The sequence below is a fragment of the Crocuta crocuta genome, unplaced genomic scaffold, assembly GCF_008692635.1.
Source record: "Crocuta crocuta isolate KB4526 unplaced genomic scaffold, BGI_CrCroc_1.0 scaffold248, whole genome shotgun sequence".
NCBI classification, from domain to species: Eukaryota; Metazoa; Chordata; class Mammalia; order Carnivora; family Hyaenidae; genus Crocuta; species Crocuta crocuta.
This window is the reverse complement of record NW_027532409.1, coordinates 5,558,753-5,578,578: the sequence shown is the minus strand read 5'-3', so window position 1 is coordinate 5,578,578 and position 19,826 is coordinate 5,558,753. Positions and strand designations below refer to the sequence as shown.

General features: G+C 40.2%; 2 protein-coding genes and 1 long non-coding RNA gene across 3 annotated transcripts in view; 1 reads left to right on the top strand and 2 right to left on the bottom strand.

Annotated features, from left to right (window-relative positions):
* RBL1 (RB transcriptional corepressor like 1) overlaps positions 1–12,043 on the bottom strand; it is a 54,614-nt gene extending 42,571 nt beyond the window's left edge. The window contains exons 1-5 of the mRNA XM_077778858.1: positions 11,833–12,043; positions 7,644–7,777; positions 576–776; positions 120–184; positions 1–16 (exon numbers count right to left, since the gene is read on the bottom strand). The exon at positions 1–16 is cut by the window's left edge and continues 143 nt beyond it. Coding sequence (XP_077634984.1) covers positions 1–16; positions 120–184; positions 576–776; positions 7,644–7,777; positions 11,833–11,988 — 572 coding nt within the window. The 5' untranslated portion in view covers positions 11,989–12,043. The remainder of the gene's footprint in view (positions 17–119; positions 185–575; positions 777–7,643; positions 7,778–11,832) is intronic.
* A 1,518-nt stretch (positions 12,044–13,561) lies between these two features.
* LOC144243756 (uncharacterized) lies at positions 13,562–16,286 on the top strand. The gene is made up of 4 exons (XR_013338755.1): positions 13,562–13,741; positions 13,949–14,076; positions 15,695–15,850; positions 15,978–16,286. It is a non-coding gene; the product is annotated as an uncharacterized LOC144243756 (long non-coding RNA).
* A 2,407-nt stretch (positions 16,287–18,693) lies between these two features.
* Positions 18,694–19,826, bottom strand: part of MROH8 (maestro heat like repeat family member 8) — a 56,762-nt gene continuing 55,629 nt past the window's right edge. Inside the window, exon 24 of the mRNA XM_077778899.1 lies at positions 18,694–19,012. The gene's annotated coding sequence lies outside the window, so the exon portion shown is untranslated. The remainder of the gene's footprint in view (positions 19,013–19,826) is intronic.

Genomic DNA, 19,826 nt, shown 5'->3' with positions numbered 1-19,826 from the left:
ATCATAATAAAATTACCTTTATAAGAAAAAAAAAAAAAGACACGAAGACCAGAAACCTCTCATGTCAAATAACAAGTTCCCACAGTAGAAATGTAAAACCACTGAATGTATCACCTTACCCTTAGTATAAACAAAGAGTGTCCAACAGAAATTAAAGAGATCCTTAACACTGCAAGGAATCCTCCTAGAAAGAAAAAATGTACTTTTTAATTGACTAATTTGCTAAATATCACTCCATATTTGTCATTTAAATTGAAACAGCAAACATAAACAACAAACTGTAAAGTCAAATTACATGTAAAGTTCCATTCACAAAGGACAGTCTCAATTCATTAAATGGGTTTAAATAAGCCTTTTTAATCTGCACAAAATAATCAGAACATAAAAAAATAAGTTAAAGTATTACCCTGAATTTCCAGATATGGTAATTATAAATGGATTTTTTAAAAATTTAAGTTTTTTCACAAATGGATATTGCTGGTAATAAGGAGATTTATAAAATGCAAATTTCCTAAGCTTATATCGTGATTTTTACGTTTTTTTAATGTCAATTATATAACGATTAAGGTTCTCACCTCTGCTTCCTGCTTCGTGGTAACCTTGGTAGCTCTTCATATGGATTTTGAAATATATCTAAAAAAATTGGCTCAAATTTTTTGAAAATTACAGTAGACACCTCAAAATTTCTTTCTAGCCTTTCTATACGTTCACGAAATTCTTGTGGCAGGTTTGACATGTCCATCCACTTCTTCATTTTACTAAAAAACTGTATTAAACTAAACAAACAAAAAAAGCAACTTTAAAATGAGTCCATATAATGGACAAGTTAACATTTTATTTATGCCTATGATTCTTTATTTAAAAAAAAAAAAGCAACCAAAAAAACCTCGCTCCCAAGTGCTATGAAATTACTCTGGGTCCCAGAATCACTATGGGAATATAGATTTTGAATTAATGATCATTACATAAATGTCTTCTAAGCTAGGAGCAATGGTACCTACCTACTTTGTTTATTCCCTACAGCACCTAGACAGTAATTTGTATATACATTACAGAGTAAATATCAACAGATTGTTGAGTTCACAAAATCAGTTTGAGGACACAGTCTCCCAAGTAGTGGATTCTGGAAGTTGATCACAAAGCACCAGACAGTTACAGTTTAGGAATAAAATTCAAGTGTCTGTGTTCCAATATGTGCTTCCACCATCGAATATAAATGAAGAAGGTAATACATATGCATAAAGTCACTTAATAGATTATTACTCCACCTTTCTGGCTTATTTAATTATGGGTATATATTTTATGTTCCCATGTTAGCATGGTCTTAGATTGAAAATCTGTAGTGCTAAAACTCTTTTAAGTGACTAGCACTATATACAGAATGATACTTTTTGTATAAAGATTTTTAAAAAGTAATCTCTACACCTAATGTGGGGTAGAGTTTTTTTAATGTCAATTATATAACAATTAAGGCTCTCACCTCTGCTTCCTGCTTCGTGGTAACCTTGGTAGCTCTCAACCCCAAGATCAAGAGTTGCATGCTTTACTGACTGAGCCACCCAGGGGCCCTTGAAATGATACTTTAAAAAAAAGTTTATAGGGGCGCCTGGGTGGCTCAGTTGGTTAAGCGTCCGACTTCGGCTCAGGTCATGATCTCACGGTTCGTGGGTTCAAGCCCCGCGTCAGGCTCTGTGCTGACAGCTAGCTCAGAGCCTGGAACCTGCTTCAGATTCCGTGTCTCCCTCTCTCTCTGACCCTCCCCTGCTCACGCTGTCTCTATCTCTCAAGAATAAATAAAACATTAAAAAAATTTAAAAAAAAAAGTTTATAGAAGACATCATCGGCTAATTGTCAACAGGTATTCAAATTCCAAATATGCTGGCCAAAATCTGAGACTCTAAGGGTCTCTTTAAAAGATTCTTATTAGGGTGCCTGGTGGTTCAGTCAGTTAAGCAACTGACTCTCGATTTCAGCTCAGGTCATGATCTCACAGTGTGTGAGTTTGAGCCCCGTGTCAGGCTCTGTGCTCACAGCTTGGAATCTGGTTGGGATTCTCTCTTCCTCTCTCTCTGTTCTTCCTTGGCTTGCTCTCTCTCTCTCTCTCTCAGAAATAAACACTAAAAAAATTTTTTTAACGTTTTATTTATTTGAGAGAGCGAGCGAGCGAGAGCAGGGGACGGTCAGAGAGAGGGAGACACAGAATGTGAAGTAGGCCCAGTCTCTGAGCTGTCAGCACAGAGCCCGATGTGGGGCTCGAATCCACAAACGGTGAGATCATGACCTGAGCTGAAGTTGGATGCTTAACCAACTGAGCCACCCAGGCGCCCCTTAGAAAAACTTATCAATAACAGCAAAAAAATTTTTTTGCCAGATTGATAAATATTTTTTGGGACTGACAGATTATAGTCTCTTGTAGGAGACTTTGTTTGGGGAGGCAGGGATGCTCAGTATGTGAAATCCTTTCCTTTGTTTGAGGAATTCCCCTAGTTTGAGTCTTGCCATTTGCTAGAAAGATCACCTTCACTGGAGGTTAGGGTGAAGGCATAAAACATGAGATCCTTGATATATGTTTGGGATTTTGAATCTGGAGCTGGTGGGAGAACAGAGCAACTGGTTAATTCTTACAATCAGTTAGCTCTTAGGGACAAATACAGTAGCAATGTCCAAGGATGGCACAGATGATCATGCAAGTCGTGTCCTTGTTAGATGAATTCTTGTGATATGCTTTTCAGCTGCAGCCAGGCTCCTTTAGTTCCTGGACACTTTCCAAGTCTATTTTTTCAGGTCATTCTAAAGACTTTGTCAGGTATTCAATATCCTTTCAGTAAATTTCTTTTCTCCTTAAGTTAGCCAAAGTTGGTAGTTGGTGTCTGTTTTTATAAACAAGGGGCTTGACTAACACATCCCCATAAAAATCCATTGTATTTACTGGTATCCCAAATATGGCTGTTCTAACCTGGAACAAAGTACATCAGAATGTTTGAAAACAAAAAAAAAACTTACAGCACTGATATTACTTAAACTAGGACTATGATTTTTAGAAACTAAAGTAAGAAGCAAAGTAAACTTGATAGCTTTCAAAACTATTCTGTTCATTGGAATTCTGTTGTAAAGAAAACATTACTCCAATAAGCACATGAAAAGAAACTACACATCACTGGCCACCAGGGAAATACAAGATACCATTTCATGCCTACTAGAATGTCATAATAAAAAAGATGATAACAAGTATTGGCAAGGATACTGGTAAAATGGAACCCTCAAGCTCTAGTGGTGGCAATGTAAACTTGTGGAATCACTGTGGAAAACAATCTGATAGTTCTTCAAAAGGTTAAACATAGAGTTCCCATATGACCCAACGATTCCATTCATGTATCTACACCCCCCCAAAATGAAAATATGTCTCCAAAAGTTGTACACAACTGTTCATAGCAGCATTATTCTTAACAACCAAAGGTAGAAACAACTCAAATATCCATCAACTAATAAGCAGATAAACACAATGTGATATCAAAAAAAGGAATGAGGTGCTGATACATGCCAAGGGCTAGGAGGAGGGAGAAGAAGAAAGTCATTGTTTAATTGTTTTGGAGCTTCAATTTGGGAAACTAAAAAGTTCTGGAGATGAATAGTGTTGATAGTTGTACAATGTAAACATATTTAATGCCACTGAACTATATACACTTAAAATTGGTTAAGTGGTAAATTTTATGTTATGTAGATTTTACCACACACACACCTCCTAAACCAAATATAGAGTAGGGATGGTAAACATGGGGCATATGCCCCAATAGCAGCACACTACTGAATGTTATTGGCACTCAAAAATAAAAAAGAAAATTACCGTTAAAAATTTAATATGATCAATGTTCCAATTAAAATTATGAAAAATAATTATTCATGAACTAAATATTCATTCAGGTTCTATTATAACATGAAAATAATGAATGTATGAATGTCATCTTTATTTAAATCACAAGTTGCTAAAAAACTTGTGAAAAATGTGGAAAGATCAGTTCTCAATACTTAATACAATAGGATTCAGACAAAATAAAATTCAAATTACATAACAGAAAACTATTTTTTTATATTACACTTAATAGCAAAATACATTTATAGTTGGAACTCATTTTAAGTTGAAAGTTGCTTTGGTTAAGTTTTTCACAAACTGAGGCTGAATATATAAATACAGTTCAAAACAAACATACTAATATTTGTGGGTGGATGCATATGTAATACAGCTTGGACTTGCAAGGCTCTGCCACTTACTAGGTGTATAATCTTTGGGAAGTAATTTAAGCTCTTGGTGACTTGGTTTCCTTATCTGTAAAATGAGATTTATTTCATGGGATTAACTGTGAGGATTAACTGAATAAAGACATATAAACCCTTAGTATATAGTAAGTGCCTAGCATACAGGTAAGTATTCAGTAAAAATTTTCTAGTTTTACATGTCTATAATCTACACTTGCAGAGTATTTTGCAATATGATTTATGAGCAATATTTGATGGGAATTCTTCCCTACCTATAAAGACCTAAATAATCAGGGGTGTCTGTCTGGGTAGCTCAGTGGGTTAAATGTCTGACTCTTGGTTTTGCCTCAGTTCATGATCTCCCAGTTTGTGGGATCAAGTCCCATGTCAGGCTCTCTGCTGGCAGCTCATGAGCCAGCCTACTTAGAATTCTCTCTCTCCCCCTCAAAATAAATAAACATTAAAAAACAGAGTTAAATAATCATTTAAAATTATCCTTAAAGTTGAAATTGTGAAAATGTCCAAATTATTATAAATCACTATAAATAAAATCACTTGTAATTCTTTGTCTGAATGAACACTGTGAAGCTGGTCTATGCTCTTTTAGTAGTTCAGAATCTAACACCTGAAAAAATTTATATCAGGGAACCTGGGTAGCTCAGTTGGTTGAATGTCCAACTTTGACTCAGGTCATGATCTCAAGATTGGTGGGTTCAAGCCCGACACTGGGCTTTGTGCTGACAGGCTTTGCCTGGTTTGAATTCTCTATCTCCCTCTTTCTCTGACCCTTCCCTTCTCACTCTCTCTCAAAGATAAAGATTAAAAAAAATTTTTTTTAATTCATATCAATCTACATTTAAAAAAGTAGTATCTTTTTTGACCCATCATTACATTTTTAGGAATTTATCTGAAATACATTTTTACAATGATGTTCAAATGTGTATTATCACAAAGAACAGGATACAACCTAAATGGTCATTGAAAGGGGTTGGCTAAGTATATGAAGCATCCTTACATCCTAAATCCTAGAATAAGGAAGAGCTACTTATGGTGATATGTAAAGGTTACCAGAATATTAAGAAAAGCAACTGCAAAACAATACATATAGTATGATCTCATTTATGTCTTAAAAAACAATGAAAACACTGAAAAACGGACTTTTTTCTGTTTAACAATTTATTAACAGTAAATTGTTTAAGTGGTTAATTCTGAGGAATAAGAAAAAAAGGAAGGGATATCTTTACATTTTTGAACTTTCTGTATTATTTGAAAATTTGTGAACCTTTTTAAAAATTATGATAAAAGTATATATAACATAAAACTTACCATTTTAACCATTTTTAAGTGTACAGTTAAGTGCTATTAAGTACATTCCCAATGTGCAACCATCACCACCATAAAGCTCTAGAATGTTTTCACTATTTGAAATTTTTATCACATACTGTTCTAAATTTAAAAAAATATTTTTTTTTTTTATTTCTGAGAGAGAGAGACAGCATGAGCAGGGGAAGGTCAAAGAGAGAGGTAAACAAAGAATCCAAAGAAGGCTCCAGGCTCCAAGCTCTCAGCACAGAGCCCGACACGGGGCTCAAATCCATGAACCGTGACATCATGACCTGAGCCGAAGTCGGACACTTAACCAATTGAGCCACCCAGGCACCCCATATACTGTTCTAAATTTTAAGTTGTTCTTTTTTGTTCAGTTTCCCCAACAACCTAATATTATAAATATTTTTAAATTTTTGTATGGTCAATAATGAGAAACACTGATAGAAAGTCTGATTATTTTATATTACAATGAAGAGGGATGTTTTACTCAATTAAAAAAATTCTGTGAATTCCATCAATCTTAATTATCAATCTTTCATTTTATTTTTATCAACAGTGACAAAAATTGATATCTATTAAAGTTTTAAAAATTGTCTTGAGGGGAAAAAATTTGTCTTGAATGTACAATTTTTCCACTTACAGAAATTAAAATTGCTCTGAGGAAAAAAAATTTTGTTTTTTAATTTAGTGTGAATTGAAACTTAATTGCTCTCCCTGGATAGGTCTTTCAAAGTTTGTTTCTCTTCCATGCTGGAAACCCACAACAGCAAATAGACAACAACCTCATATAGTCTTATTATGGGTGAAAAACCCAGAAAGTGAGAACATTACTACCTATCTATATTTGGTTTACTACATTTCTTTTGTTTTGTATCCAGGCAAATATTTCCACATGAGTAATACTAGAGCAAGTAAAAGCTATAGCTAGGACCTTCTGATTGTTTATTTATTGCAGGGTAAAAATATTAACTATATAGTAGAAAAACAAGACAACACCTTGAGCAGATAATCAAAATTAACATCACCAAAGAGAAGCAAATGGATAGTGTGCCTCCAAATGTGATATAGTGAAGACACAAAACTACTTTTGTAGTTTTCTATCTGGGGATATGTAACTGCTTCTAAGTATGAGAAAACATGAGGCAAATCCAAAATGAGGAGTAATCTATTAAAAAGGTCGGGGGAGGGAGAGGGTAGATGAGGCACCTGGGCGGCTCAGTTGGTTAACCGTCCGACTTTAGCTCATGTCATGATCTTATAGTTCTTGAGTTCGAGCCCAGAATCAGGCTCTGTGCTGACAGCTTGAAGCCTGGATCCTGCTCAGATCCCATGTCTCCCTCTCTCTCTTGGCCTCTCCCCTACTAGTACTCTGTCTCTCTCAAAAATAAACATAAAAAAGGGGCGGGGGCAGTAGGTGGTTGTGGACTATATTCTTGCTGTGGAAATACTTCTGATTAAAGGAAACTAAACAGACATGATAAGTGAATGTAATAACTGATCCTAGATTGGAAATTATTCTTTTAAAAAATTGCTATAAAGAATATTACTCAATCAACTAATAAAACTAGAATAGAGATGACAGATTAAAATATTGTATCAATGTTAACTTCGCTGAAGTTGATAACTGTTGTAGTTATCTAAGTATACACTGAACTGTTTAGGGGTAAAGGGCTATAATAATGTATGTTACTTACTTTGAAATAGTTGAGGAAAACCTATTATTTGAGAAAGATCAAATGACAAAGCAAATGGGGTAAAATGTCAATAGGTGAATCTGGGTCAATAGTATATGGGCGTTCTAGCTTCCTTATTTTTGCAACTTTTCTAAAAGCTTTAAATTATCTCCAAATTTTAAAAATAAAAAAGGTATAGAAAAAAAGATTTAATATAGAGACCTCTGAAGTCAGAATTTGAGGAAGAGAAGCAATGGAATAATATGAGAATTAGAAAAGGATACTTATAGGATAACAAACTTAAAATGAAAGAGTTAAACAGAAATTAAATTCTAAAGCTAAATTTAGGACTTATAAAACAGTGTTTGAAACATTAAAGTGCTTTACCTTAATTTAGCTGAACGTAGTATTCTGGTAAGTGAAACACAATTTCCTTCCATGATACCCTTCCCAACAGTGGGAATAATGCTTTTGCGGCATGCAACATATAATGAACATGCCAACCAGTGTATAACTTCTCCCTGGCAGGCAAAAGACAAAAGGTAAAATGGATATATTATGTTAAAATGCTTGAATTCTAGAACCAGAAAAGATCTTAGAACCATCTGGTCTTTCTTTATGTATACAACAGGTCAAAGAGATGAAGATATTTGCCCAAGGTCACAAAGCTTAGTTTTGCAGTAATGGGTATAAAACTCCTTACTCTCAATCCTGTGTAAGATGATAAATCAGCATTAATTTAAAAACAGATCTTTCCTCTACACCCCAAATCTAATATTATTGAACGAGTTCTCTTAAAATTTCTCAACACTGGTTTTCTCAATTTTATAACACCAGTCATGGCCTTGATGATGCTTAAGTTCTTTTCTACCATTTTATGTTTCTTCTTTAACCAGAGAAAGGAAAGTACTGAGTAGAAAGACAGCAAGGGAGACACATAAAAAGTTCATATCTATCTCATACAACATAAAGGTGACCGTCATTTTTGTGAAGTAAAAATATGGGGAATTATTGACCTAATCTTGAAATTTTTTTTTTTTTTTAATTTTAGAGAGAGAGACAGAGCGAGAGAGTGAGAGCAAGAGCGGGAGAGTGGGGCAGAGGTAGGAAAGGAGGGAGAAAGGGAGGAGGAGGAGAGACAGAGAATCCAAAGATGTACCATACTCAGCGAAGAGTCTGATGCAGGGCTTGATGCTACAAATTGAGCCAAAATCAAGAGTTTTTTTGAAGAGTTTTTATGAAGTTTGTTTATTTTGAGAGAGGAGTGTGCATGTGAGTAGGGGAGGGGCAGAGAGAGGGAGAGAGAAAATCCCAAGCAGGCTTTGCACTGTCAGCGCATACCCTGACATAGGGCTTGATCCCACAAACAGTGTGAAATCATGACCCGAGCCAGGATCAAGAGTCGGACACTCAAATGACTAAGCCACCCAGGTGTCTCTTAGAATCACTTTATAACTTTACTACTGAATTATATATGAATTTTAAGGATTAAGAATTAGACACACAACATATTATAGATCCTCTTTAAGACCACATTCTAGAAGGATAAAAACATTGAAAGATTTCTTGCAATAATCCAAAAGGGGTAGGCAGAAATGTGTGGCCACCGATAGAGTTAAAGCCCAGTGTTACTGCCTTAAAGTAGTGAGAAATCTTATTTGTTCAGGGTATTAAATGAGGCATGTAAGCTTAAGTGTGAGTATTTTTAGAAGCCTTGATTAACCAAGTGTTTGGGAATAGCATCCAAGTAAGTATTACAAGAGCCATTGGAGAGGGGCTTGGGTGGCTTAATCAGTTAAGCATTCAACTTCAGCTCAGGTCATGAACTTGTGCTTCATGGGCATGAGCCCCATGCTGGGCTCTGTGATGACAGCTCAGAGCCTGGAGCCTGCTTCAGATTCTGTCTCCCCCTTTCTCTCTGCCCCTTCCCCGCTCACACTGTCTCTTAAAAATAAACAAACGTTAAAAAATTTTTTTAAAAAAGCCATTGTATACAGGTTACTAGATTAAAACACCGTTAAGATAGAGAAAATAAGTACTGGAATTTTGCTTCTTTTTCCTAAAAAAAAAAAAAAATCATCTTTACTGTTTATTTTGATGCTAGACATTAGAAATACAATGATAGTTTCTGACCTCATGGAATTATCCAAAATCTAGAGGTAAGAAAAGGAACAGAAAACCATTATCTAGAATAATGAGACATGCTGTAAGAATTGAAGATAAAGTGTGAGATAAAATCAGATAATAAATGATTTTGAGTGGAGGTCAGAGAAGGATTCACAGAGGTAGACACCAAAATATAAGAGGGGAAGAGGGAAAGGCAAGGGAGAAACGTAATCAGGAGCTTGTTAGGTATCCTGACCAGCAGGAAGATGGGGAGAGGCTTCTTAACAGTAGAGGGGCGCCTGGGGGGCTCAACTGGTTAAACATCTGACTTCGGCTCAGGTCATTATCTTGAAGTTCATGGATTCCATGAATTTCAGATCCTCTGTCTCCCTCTCTCTGCTCCTCCCCTGCTCCTATGTGCGTTCTCTCTCCCTAAAATAAACATTAAAAAGATTTTTTAAAGATTGCCTTAAAAAAACAGTAGATACATGAAAATACCTACTCTAAGAGTCTTTCACCAAAAACAAACAAAAGAAAAATAAAAAGAGGGGTGCCTGGGTGGCTCAGTTGGTTGAGTGTCCAACTCTTCTTGTTTTTTTAATTTTTTTAATGTTTGTTTTTTGAGAGACAATGTGAGAAGGCGAGGGGCAAAGAGGAAGACACGTAATCTGAAGCAGGTTCCAGGCTCTGAGCTGTCAGCACAGAGCCTGATGCTGGCCTCAAACCCACGAACTATGAGATCAAGACCTAAGCCAAAGTCAGATGCTTAACTGACTGGGCCACTCAGGTGTCCCTCCACTCTTGGTTTTGGTTGCAGGTCATGATCTCATGGTTCATGGCATGGAGCCCCAATTCTGGCTCTGCGCTGACTGTGGAGCCTGCTTGGGATTCTCTTTCCCTCTCTTTCTGCCCCTCCCTGCTGGTGCTCTCTCTCAAAATAAATAATTTAAAAAACAAACGAGGAAGAGGAATATAAAAGACTCTGGACAGAATAAACACCAAATCTTAATTCACAGATGTGTGCTCTCTAGGTCAAACATTTCAGATGTCCTGATTAACTTCCCCTAACTGGAGATTTAGTTCTTCAATTTGCCTGTTGGTTGGGGGTGAGGAAAAAATTTCCAGGCAGAAGGTGTGGCATGAAGAAAGCACACAAGTGGGAAGAAACTTGGCATATTCAGGAATCTGAAAGGGGTGCCTAGTTTAATGCCTTGACCAGATGGCACAGCACATGCTTATTTAATGACAGACCAAAAGAGGACTTGGGATGTCAGAGAAATGCTCTCAGGCTTTTAGAAATTTGTCTTCACTGAGTGGCCATAATTCATAATCTCCCTTTCTTATTCTTCCTTCAGCTTTCCAGTCATGCCACTCATGGATGCAGGTCACTGTCCTTTATCCAGCCTCCAACAGTCCTACCCCAGAGACATACAAGAGTGCCTCTTAGGTATTTTTCCCTCACATACAGACACACTCAATTCCAAATATCCAACTATAATAGGCTTCTGAACCCACCAACTAATTTTATCAGTGGGTGGTGAGTCAGTGGAGCACTGTGTGTGTGTGTGTGTGTGTGTGTGTGTGTGTGTGTTTCTCTAGGCTCCTTGGATCATGGAAGAAAACCTCTGAATTTAAATATGCTGAAATACATCCCCCGGCAATGCTATCCCTACACTACACTCCTTGTCTGGATTCCTATTATAATTAGCAGAACGACCCTGGGCAAGACCATTCTCTGGGCCTCGGTATTACTACCTGGAAAGCTGGTGGAATACTGCCCTGCCATAGTCACAGGGCTGTGGGGAGGGCTCAATGCAAGAACGGCTGGGAAAAACCTATGAGTGACGGCCCACACTGCTTTTACTCAGAACATCAGGGTACTGACCAGGAGAAGCCTGGGGCTGGGACGAGCCCACACGCTGCCCGACGGCGGTTCGCACCTCCGCCTGGGCGGGGCCGAAGGGTGGAGCGGTGAAATGGGTGCGACTCCTTAGACCCGCTCCACCACCCACCGTGTGCCCTTGGGCCAGGGGCCTAAGCCCTTTCGTGGAACGGCGATGCCAGGTCCAGTTCCCGGGATCGTGGCGAGAACTAAGTGAGATAACAGATTTAAAGAGCTGGGCAGCGGTGTCGGCACCACAATTTACTTTAGCTTTTGCCATGATGGCGTTTGGCTTTTTAATAGTTTTACGGGCCCTATCACGACGTCTGCAGCGCTCGGCGGAGCGGAGGGAAGCTGGTCTGGGGTCTAGGGGACCCCCGAGTGACGTGTGACCTCGACAAGCCGCTCCTCTTCCGGACTTCGGTTTCCCGCCTCAGAAGGAAAATGGATAGATCGATCTATACCCGCCCTTCCAGCTTCGCACTCCTCGGCGCCAGGCTGGGCAGCGACCCTTCCCGGCGGGGAAACTCCCACCGCCCCACAGACTGGGGGTAGGGGCGNCCGGCCGCCCCACCTGCCTCTGCTCACCTCTAGGCTGTAGTTGCCCCGGATGGCGGTGAAATCGTCCAGGGCTTCGGCCGCGCTCCCCTCGTCCAGGTTCAGCTCCTGGCACAGAGCCTGCAGCGCCTCCCCGGCGGCGGCAACCACCGCCGCCCCCTCAGCGTAGGGCTCGTCCTCGAACATCCCTTCAGGCCCTGCGGGCGGCGCGGCCACAGCCCCCCGACTCTTTCTCGTTTCTGGGCGCGCTACCCACAACCCCCTGCGCCAAAGCGCGCGAAAGTCGGTGGTTTTAGAACGACGTCTCTCCGATAGTCTGCATCCGCGTTTCCACCTCAAAAAAGTCCGTTTCTCCTCCAGGGCACCCAGCAGCCTCTCTCTGGAGATGTGTGATAAGAATATTGATCTCAGTTCCTGGGGAAAAAAAATAAAACAAAAAGCCTGGGCTTGGTCTTTGTCGGGCTGCTATGGGCACATCCAGCGCAGTAAGTTGAAGCGGAGGGATCGGCAGCCGCACGCAGAGTCTGCTGGGAATTGTAGTCCACATTTGCCTTGACGCCCGCGGCGTTGCCCCGCTATCGGCGGCTCTTTGGTTTGGGCTGAGCTACCTCTTGCGAGGTGGCCTCCTCGATCGTCTTCGGGAGAAGCCTCCTCTGTACCACTAATCCATGGGCCTGGGTTTTTCTCTGTCCCGCCATACTTCGTCTGAGCGAGACCTGTCCCTTGAATTAGGTGACTGAGGCCGGAACAGAAAAAAGTGGTCCCGTGACAGCGGGAGGCCTCGGGATTCGTGTCTCCAGCGCCCAGCCCAGCGAGTGGTCTGATGAATGACTGAAGAAGGGCTGGTGAGGCAAGGATATCACGGAACATCTCCCTATCTCTCTTGGTTGCTAAACCACGCTAGACCTTCGGCTGAGAGAATTGCAGTAATCAATGACCCTGGGAACCGTCCTGGTCAAGGCAGTCATTCCAAGCTCAGGAATAGCCTGAGCATAAGCCTTAAGGCGTGGGACTGGTCTCCACGCTTACCTTCTGGTCCACCAAAACGGCTTCTCCAGGAAGAGCCAGAGTGATCCAGAGCATGTCACTCTTCTCAAAATCTTTCAAAAGATTCTTTTTGCCCTTAAAATAATATCCGAAGTCCTTTCGATGGCCCACAGGCCCCCTGTGATCTGGCCTCACCTCATTGCCCCCCTCCCAAGTATTTAATAAGGTGCAGCCTAACTGCTTTGTTTTGGAACCTTGAAAATATCAAGCTGCCAAGCTAGTTATTGCCTCAAGGCCTTTCTCACATGCTGTTCAAAAGAGCCCCAAATACTCAACACCAGATCTTTGCTTGTCTGGCTCCTCCTCATTCAAGTTCAACTAAATGTTACCTTCTTAGGCCATTCCTGAGCACTGTATCTAAAGTAGCTGACCCTCTCCCCAACACCCCGTTTCATTGTCTTCATAATACCATATTGCTATCTGAAATTATCTTGTTTATTCACTGGCTCTTCCTACTCAAATGGAAATTGAATGAAAGGAGGGGCCTTTTTTTTCATGTTCATCATATTACAAAGTTTTCATGAGTGCGTGGCTCATAGTACTTAACATAGTGTGTTTGAAAAATTACAAAATGTCCATTGATGCTTGGGTGAGGGAAGGAGTCATCAAAGCTGAAAATGGAAGACAAGTCAGAGTAGGTTACAAAGGACCTCATAAGCCCCACTAAAAGCCTAGACATTATCAGTGTTTTGTTTTTAATGTTTATTTATTTTGAGAGGAGGAGAGGGAGAGAGAGAATCCCAAGCAGCCTCTGTGCTGCCAGTGCAGGGCTCGACTGGAGGCTTAAATTCATGAAACCATGAGATCATGACCTGAGCCAAGATCAAGAGTCGGACGCTTAGCTGACTGAGCTACCAGGCGCCCCATCAGTGGAGGGTGTTAATGAAAGGAGGTAATGAGTGATCCATATATGTTCTGGGAAGGTCCCTCTGGCTACAGTGGGGCACAGATTGGATGGGGCAGGGGCAGAGGTATGGAGATCGCAGGGGGCTGGTCCAGCACTGGAAGGAGCCAGTCTGAGGAGAGGTCATTGCCTCAGAACTGAATGGGGCACTGCTTAATGAGGGAAGAGTCCCCAGTAACTGAAGTTTCCATCTAGGCCAAGAGGATGAAAGGTGATGCTGTTACTGGAATGGGAGTACAAGCAGAGGGATGAGATCAATTCCAGAGCAGCTGTGTTCAGGATGCTTGCAGAAAGTTTAAGAGGAAGCTGTTGGAACCTGGAAGGTAGCCCCTTTCTCCTCTCCTGCCAATTTCTCAGTCTCCTCACATCAACACGTGCAGAGGGGTGGGATTTGGGAGCCAGCTACAAGCCAGGTCTCAAATGAGAAAAACTCAAACTCCTCTTACCCCTCCAACTCAAAATCAAACTGAATTACCCATGTGGCACTTCCAACTCTCCTTCCTTCTAGAAGCTACTACTGCAGCTGACTTGAGCTGCATTATTCTCTGGAGGGAATGTTGGCACATAACGTCTGCACAGATACTCTCCTCCCATTAGTTTTTACTCAGGGGGCTGGTATGGGTGGTTGACGGGAGGTCTATCTCCAGTGCCAATGGGTCGCTCAGTAAAGAAATGTCAGGATTAGTGGAGGTAAGATGGGTGAAGTTCCTCTTGTAGTGGCTCATCTGTTTTCTGATTAACCTATGCTTATTAAGGAGAGAGCTACAGGAATGGGGACAGCCTGGATCTGAGGAATATTCAGGCAATTCCTGATGCTAAGAGAGCAGGTAGGGGGTGTGTTGGCATGAGAAGTGACTCCGGAGTAGAACCTTTAGGAACACCTACATTTCAGAGATGGGCAGAATTTGAGGAATGAATGAACTGTCTAAACAGATATGAAAATAAAGGAGTGGTCTCTCAGAGGCCAAGAAAGAAGTACTCCATAGAGCCCAACACTGCAGAGAATTATCTGACCTTTGCCAGAGCAGTTTTCTTTAGCATGGGGAGTGGAAGCCAGAGTACTATGGCTGAGGGACTAAAGGAGGAAGGTCAGAAAGTTGGAAGTAGGAAATAAAAGCTTTAAGAAATTTTGTAGTGGAGAGGCAAAAGGAAGGGAATTTTCTAGGGTAAGGGAAACACAAGTATGTGAAAAATCAGCAACAGGAGCAGGCGGAGAGAGACTAAAGATAAAGAGATCATTGATTTAGCCAGGCCCTGGAAAACATGGCCAAGCCAGGAATCCAGAGCCTGGCTTTTTTTCAAGGTAGCTCTTGTCTGGAAGGTTATCCCCTTACATTTAGATTAAGCAGAACTGCTAGGTGCTCTGCTGAGTGCAAAATAGAGCAACATGCAGTGGGTGGGGGTGGGGGGGTTGAGAAGGTTAAGGTTTGTTTGGAACAACTGTTGGGAAACATCACTTGGTCTGTCAAATGCAATCATTATGGTCAGAATTTTTTGAGGAAAAATAGAATAAAACTAACTCTCCCTCATGAGATCCTGGCTTTCATAGCTGGTCCTGGATAGGATCACAAGAGCTAAGAAGTGTCGAGTTTTTTGCCTTTGCCATAACTAATCAATCTATTTTTTATCCAGATCTGAACTGCAGAGGGTAATTCTGACCTTGAAAAAAAACCAAGTTAAAAGGAAAGAGCTTCAGGAATTATAAACCAAAGCAAATCAGAGACTCACTGCCCCATTTGACATTTCTCTAGTAGTTTGGCTTTCAGTGAGTTGCAGCATATGGACTCTAGCCCATTTTGTCTTTGCTACTGGATTTGATTCTCCAGATTCTTTTCCCACTTCATACATACGGAGTCCTGAAATTCCTTCATTTCTTCATTCCACAATGTTTACTGAATGCCTGCTTTGCCCAAGATACTGATTCTTCCTTTGCTCTTTCAGAACATCCAGACTTGAACTGAGGGGCATTGTTGGCTTAAAAATGATCCAAGAAACAAAAGAAGCACCTCTCAAATGTCATTTGGCAAACAAAAACTGAGAAACATACATTTTTCCTTCTTTCCACTACTGGATCTAGGCTCTACCTTTGGATTTTCAGTAAGTCATATCCTGTCTATGTAAAGCCTTCCAATTTTATCTCCTATATTTTGATTTACTTGATCTGTCACCTTTTACATTAAATCAATGAGTTACCTTTTTTTTTAACGTTTATTTCTTTTTTTAGAGACAAAAAGAGACAGAGCATGAGCGGGGCAGGGGCAGAGAGGGAGTCACAGATTCCAAAGGAAGCTCCAGGCCCTGGGTTGTCAGCACAGAGCCCAATGTGGAGCCCGAACCCACGAACCGCGAGATTCATGACCTGAGCGAAAGTTGGACGCTTAAACCAACTGAGCCGCCCAGGCAGCCCATCAATGACTTACTTTTATGAGTTTCTTTTGACATGTTGTAATTCATTCTAATGTCCTAAACCGAGTTATTAGGAAGTACATGCGTTGGCAGTGAGGCCAAGATGAAAGAAAAAACCTCTTATGTTCCCTTCATTCCCTTATGAAATAAAACATTATTTAAGCAGTACTCTTTTTTTCCTCCTCTTTTGGACTGTAACTAAACAATGTCATTGATTTTCAATAAATAGTACTGCCATAGTCACCAAACACTCCCCACCCCAAACCTGCCCATGCTTTCCTCTTAGTCATCGACTCCTCAGCTCCTTCATGACCTACACCTCGTCACTAAAGCTTGTGGATTCCTCCTCCATCAGGTTTCTAGTTGTCTCAACATCTTATGTTTTCTCTTCCAATCCATCTTATATTTAGTTACTAGTTTTTCTCAAGCAACATTTACGCGATGTCACTTTCTTTCTCAGAACTCTTCAGGGGTTCTGAATTTGTAATTTGATTACAGCTGAATCAAATTTAGACGGCTCAGCATTGAGCACTGAGGACACGGCTGTCAGATCCAGCCTCACCTATATGCTGCTTTATTTTCTTTCATGAATATGCTCTCCCTGCTTTTTATCAGGGTTCATGTTGGTTTTTATTTTTTCTTATTAGCCGGTGGTATGCCCATTTAAACTAAACTGAATTTCGAATAGAAAATGAAGTGAAGGCAGAGACATTGTGAAAGTTGTTTCTGCTTTGATTCCACTGTGTGATAGGACCTATGATTAGCTTCCTTGTTGTGGTTTAATATTTCACAGTTTCCCAGAGCATGCGTCTAGAACCTCTTAAGGTCTTTAGAGGCTCTAAAACTAAAAAGATTATTATAGTGTGCCTCCTCCAGATGTAATTTAAAATACAAACAATTCTAAACAAAATAAGTACAACAAAAAAACAACAAAAAGAAAGTACAACAGAGTTCTGATTGTTGTTGTTTTTTAAATTTTTTTTAATGTTTTATTTATTTCTAGGAAAGAGAGAGAGAGAGCGAGAGAGAGCGTGAGCAGGGGAGGGTCAGAGAGAGAGGGAGTCACAGACTGAAACAGGCTCCAGGCTCTGAGCTGGCAGTCAGCACAGAGCCCGACGCGGGGCTCGAACCCACGAACTGCGAGATCGTGACCCAAGTGAAAGTCGGACGCTTAACTGACTAAGCCACCCAGGCGCCCCTCCCTGCTCCCTTTAAAAATGTCCCTTGCTGTATTCATACCACGACCTCTGTTAAAAGAAAAGTGGGGAGGGTGGGAGTGACAGGTCCCTCATAAAGATTCTTTGGTATCCATAGGATCCACTTTAAACCAATGCTGTCTTCCTTGGACTTCAGACTATAAACTCTACAGAGTGAGAGAAAGTATAGGAGACATCACTGAAGCATTCAACAATTGGCACTCAGTCATCCTTTGTGCTGGGAAGTCATCACCATTGTTCAGGAAGAATAGAATCCATCACTTCCCTCTGTGTTTTCTGTAACAGAAGGCAGTTAATGATTCTTTCTAATCCTCTTCCTCTGCTGTGTTCTGACAAGGGTTTGAAGACGTGTAGGAAAAGCAGCTGATATTATACGGTTTCCGGGATGACAGGAAAATCTCTATTCCCCACCATTACCTTCAAACTCATTTCCAAATACCTCCTCTCCATCCTGCTTAGTAATGCCTAACATTTCTCAATTAGAGATTCATGCCTTTGGCTTAGAGATATACCTTATTAAAAAGCAAACATCGCTGGGGGTGCCTGGGTGGCTCAGTCCGTTGAGGCTCCAACTCTTGATTTCAATTCAGGTCATGATCCCAGGATTGTGTATTGAGCCCTGCATTAGGCTCCACACTGAATGTGGAGTCTGCTTAAGAGTCTCTCTTTCTCTCTCCCTCTCCCCCACCCCTACTTGCATTGCTTTCAATCTCTCTAAAATTAAAACAGAAAAAGATTTAAAAATAAATCAAAAAAAGCAAACATCCCTGGAAGAGTAAAGCTCATTAAAACTTGCATTATTAATAATTTTCACATAACAGCCAGTTCATTAGATCCCTTCCTGAGAGGGAGAGATAGAAATGGAGCTTGGTGTGCCCGATCTCGTCTGATCTCGGAAGCTAAGCAGGGTCGGGCCTGGTTAGTACTTGGATGGGAGAAATGGAGCTTGGAGCCAGAAAGGAGGGGGAAGTTGGAAGGAGACAGAGATTTTACAATTTTACCCAGTGCGAGTTTACTTGCCAGGGTTGATGTCTAGGAGATTCTCTCCTTCCCCAAACCCATCTCTTACTTACATGACAGTTTAATTTTTCAATAAGAAAAAAAATAGTTTTTAATAAAATATGTATCTCAGTATAAGAAAGAAAAGCAATACTAAGAGTATAAAAGGTAAGAATCTAAAATAATAAAGACATGGCTAGGCCAGTAACAGATAATGAGCAATACCTTTTAATAGTATATGATGAAAATAAAACTGAAATCCTATTCACTTATATTGAATTTTTAACATATTATAACAAAATTAAATGTCCAGAAATTTTTGTTTTATATATTTAAAAAATTCCATGAAAACACAACATCATGTTTGAGGAGAGCCTTGTATAAAAATAATGGAGCTATTTCGACTATTTGGATATTTGGGTTTGTTAATATAATCACTATTAAGTACTTCAAGTACTTTCCCAAACTGCTGCGGTAGTCAGTAAAAATTAGACCTCTGCTTTTTTTTTTTTTTTTAAAGTAATCTCTATGCCCAATGTGGGACTCGAACTCATGACCCTGAGATCAAGAGTCACATGTTCCATCGACAAATCCAGCCAGGTGCCCCAGACCTCTGCTTCTTAGTGGATGCTTCTCTCTGTGAATTTTAACACAATGAAACAAGTATTATTGTACTTGCCCCTCCCCGTTGGCAGTATTACTCAGAAAATAAAAATCTGCCTGGAGGGAAATGGACTCTGGCATAAATATGAATGAAGAGAAAGGGTTCCTTCAACCTCTTACATATCCCTGGCGATCTAAACCACATCCTAAACCCAGAGGTCTATTCACTGCTATGAGACAGGGTAGTATATGAGGTCAAACCAGGGACTCCAACAATATTCCTCAAGAATAACCGCCAGCTTTTGTTCTAAGTCCACTCCTCTACAGTGTATGATATGCATAATATCCTATTAAATAATAAGATATGCTAACTTTGTTTTAATTATTTGAGGCTCAATATCATTTCACAGCATTTTTTTTTGTTATATGAATTTGGGGTATGAGTTTAACAACTGGGATTTAATTGTAGAGTGGATCTGCATTTACTGACATTAGAAGGACAGAGCAGAATAGAACAGCACAGAGCAGGGATGACTGAGTGGCTCAGTCTAGTTTAAGTGTCCAACTCTTGATTTTGGCTCAGGTCATGATCTAATGGTTTGTGGGATCAAGGCCCATGCCAGACTCCATGCTGACAGCAAGGAGATTGTTTGGGATTCTCTTTCTCCCTCTCTCTCTGCAACTCACCCCCCAAAATAAATAAATAAAATTAAAAAAGAGAAAAAAAGAAAAGGGCAGAGCAGACTAGCCAAGGATGTGGCCTTTGGAGCAAGACTACTTGAGTTTGAATTCTGGCATTTACTAGTTAATGTGACTTAGGGCAAGTCAGTTTCATATTCTGTTCCTCA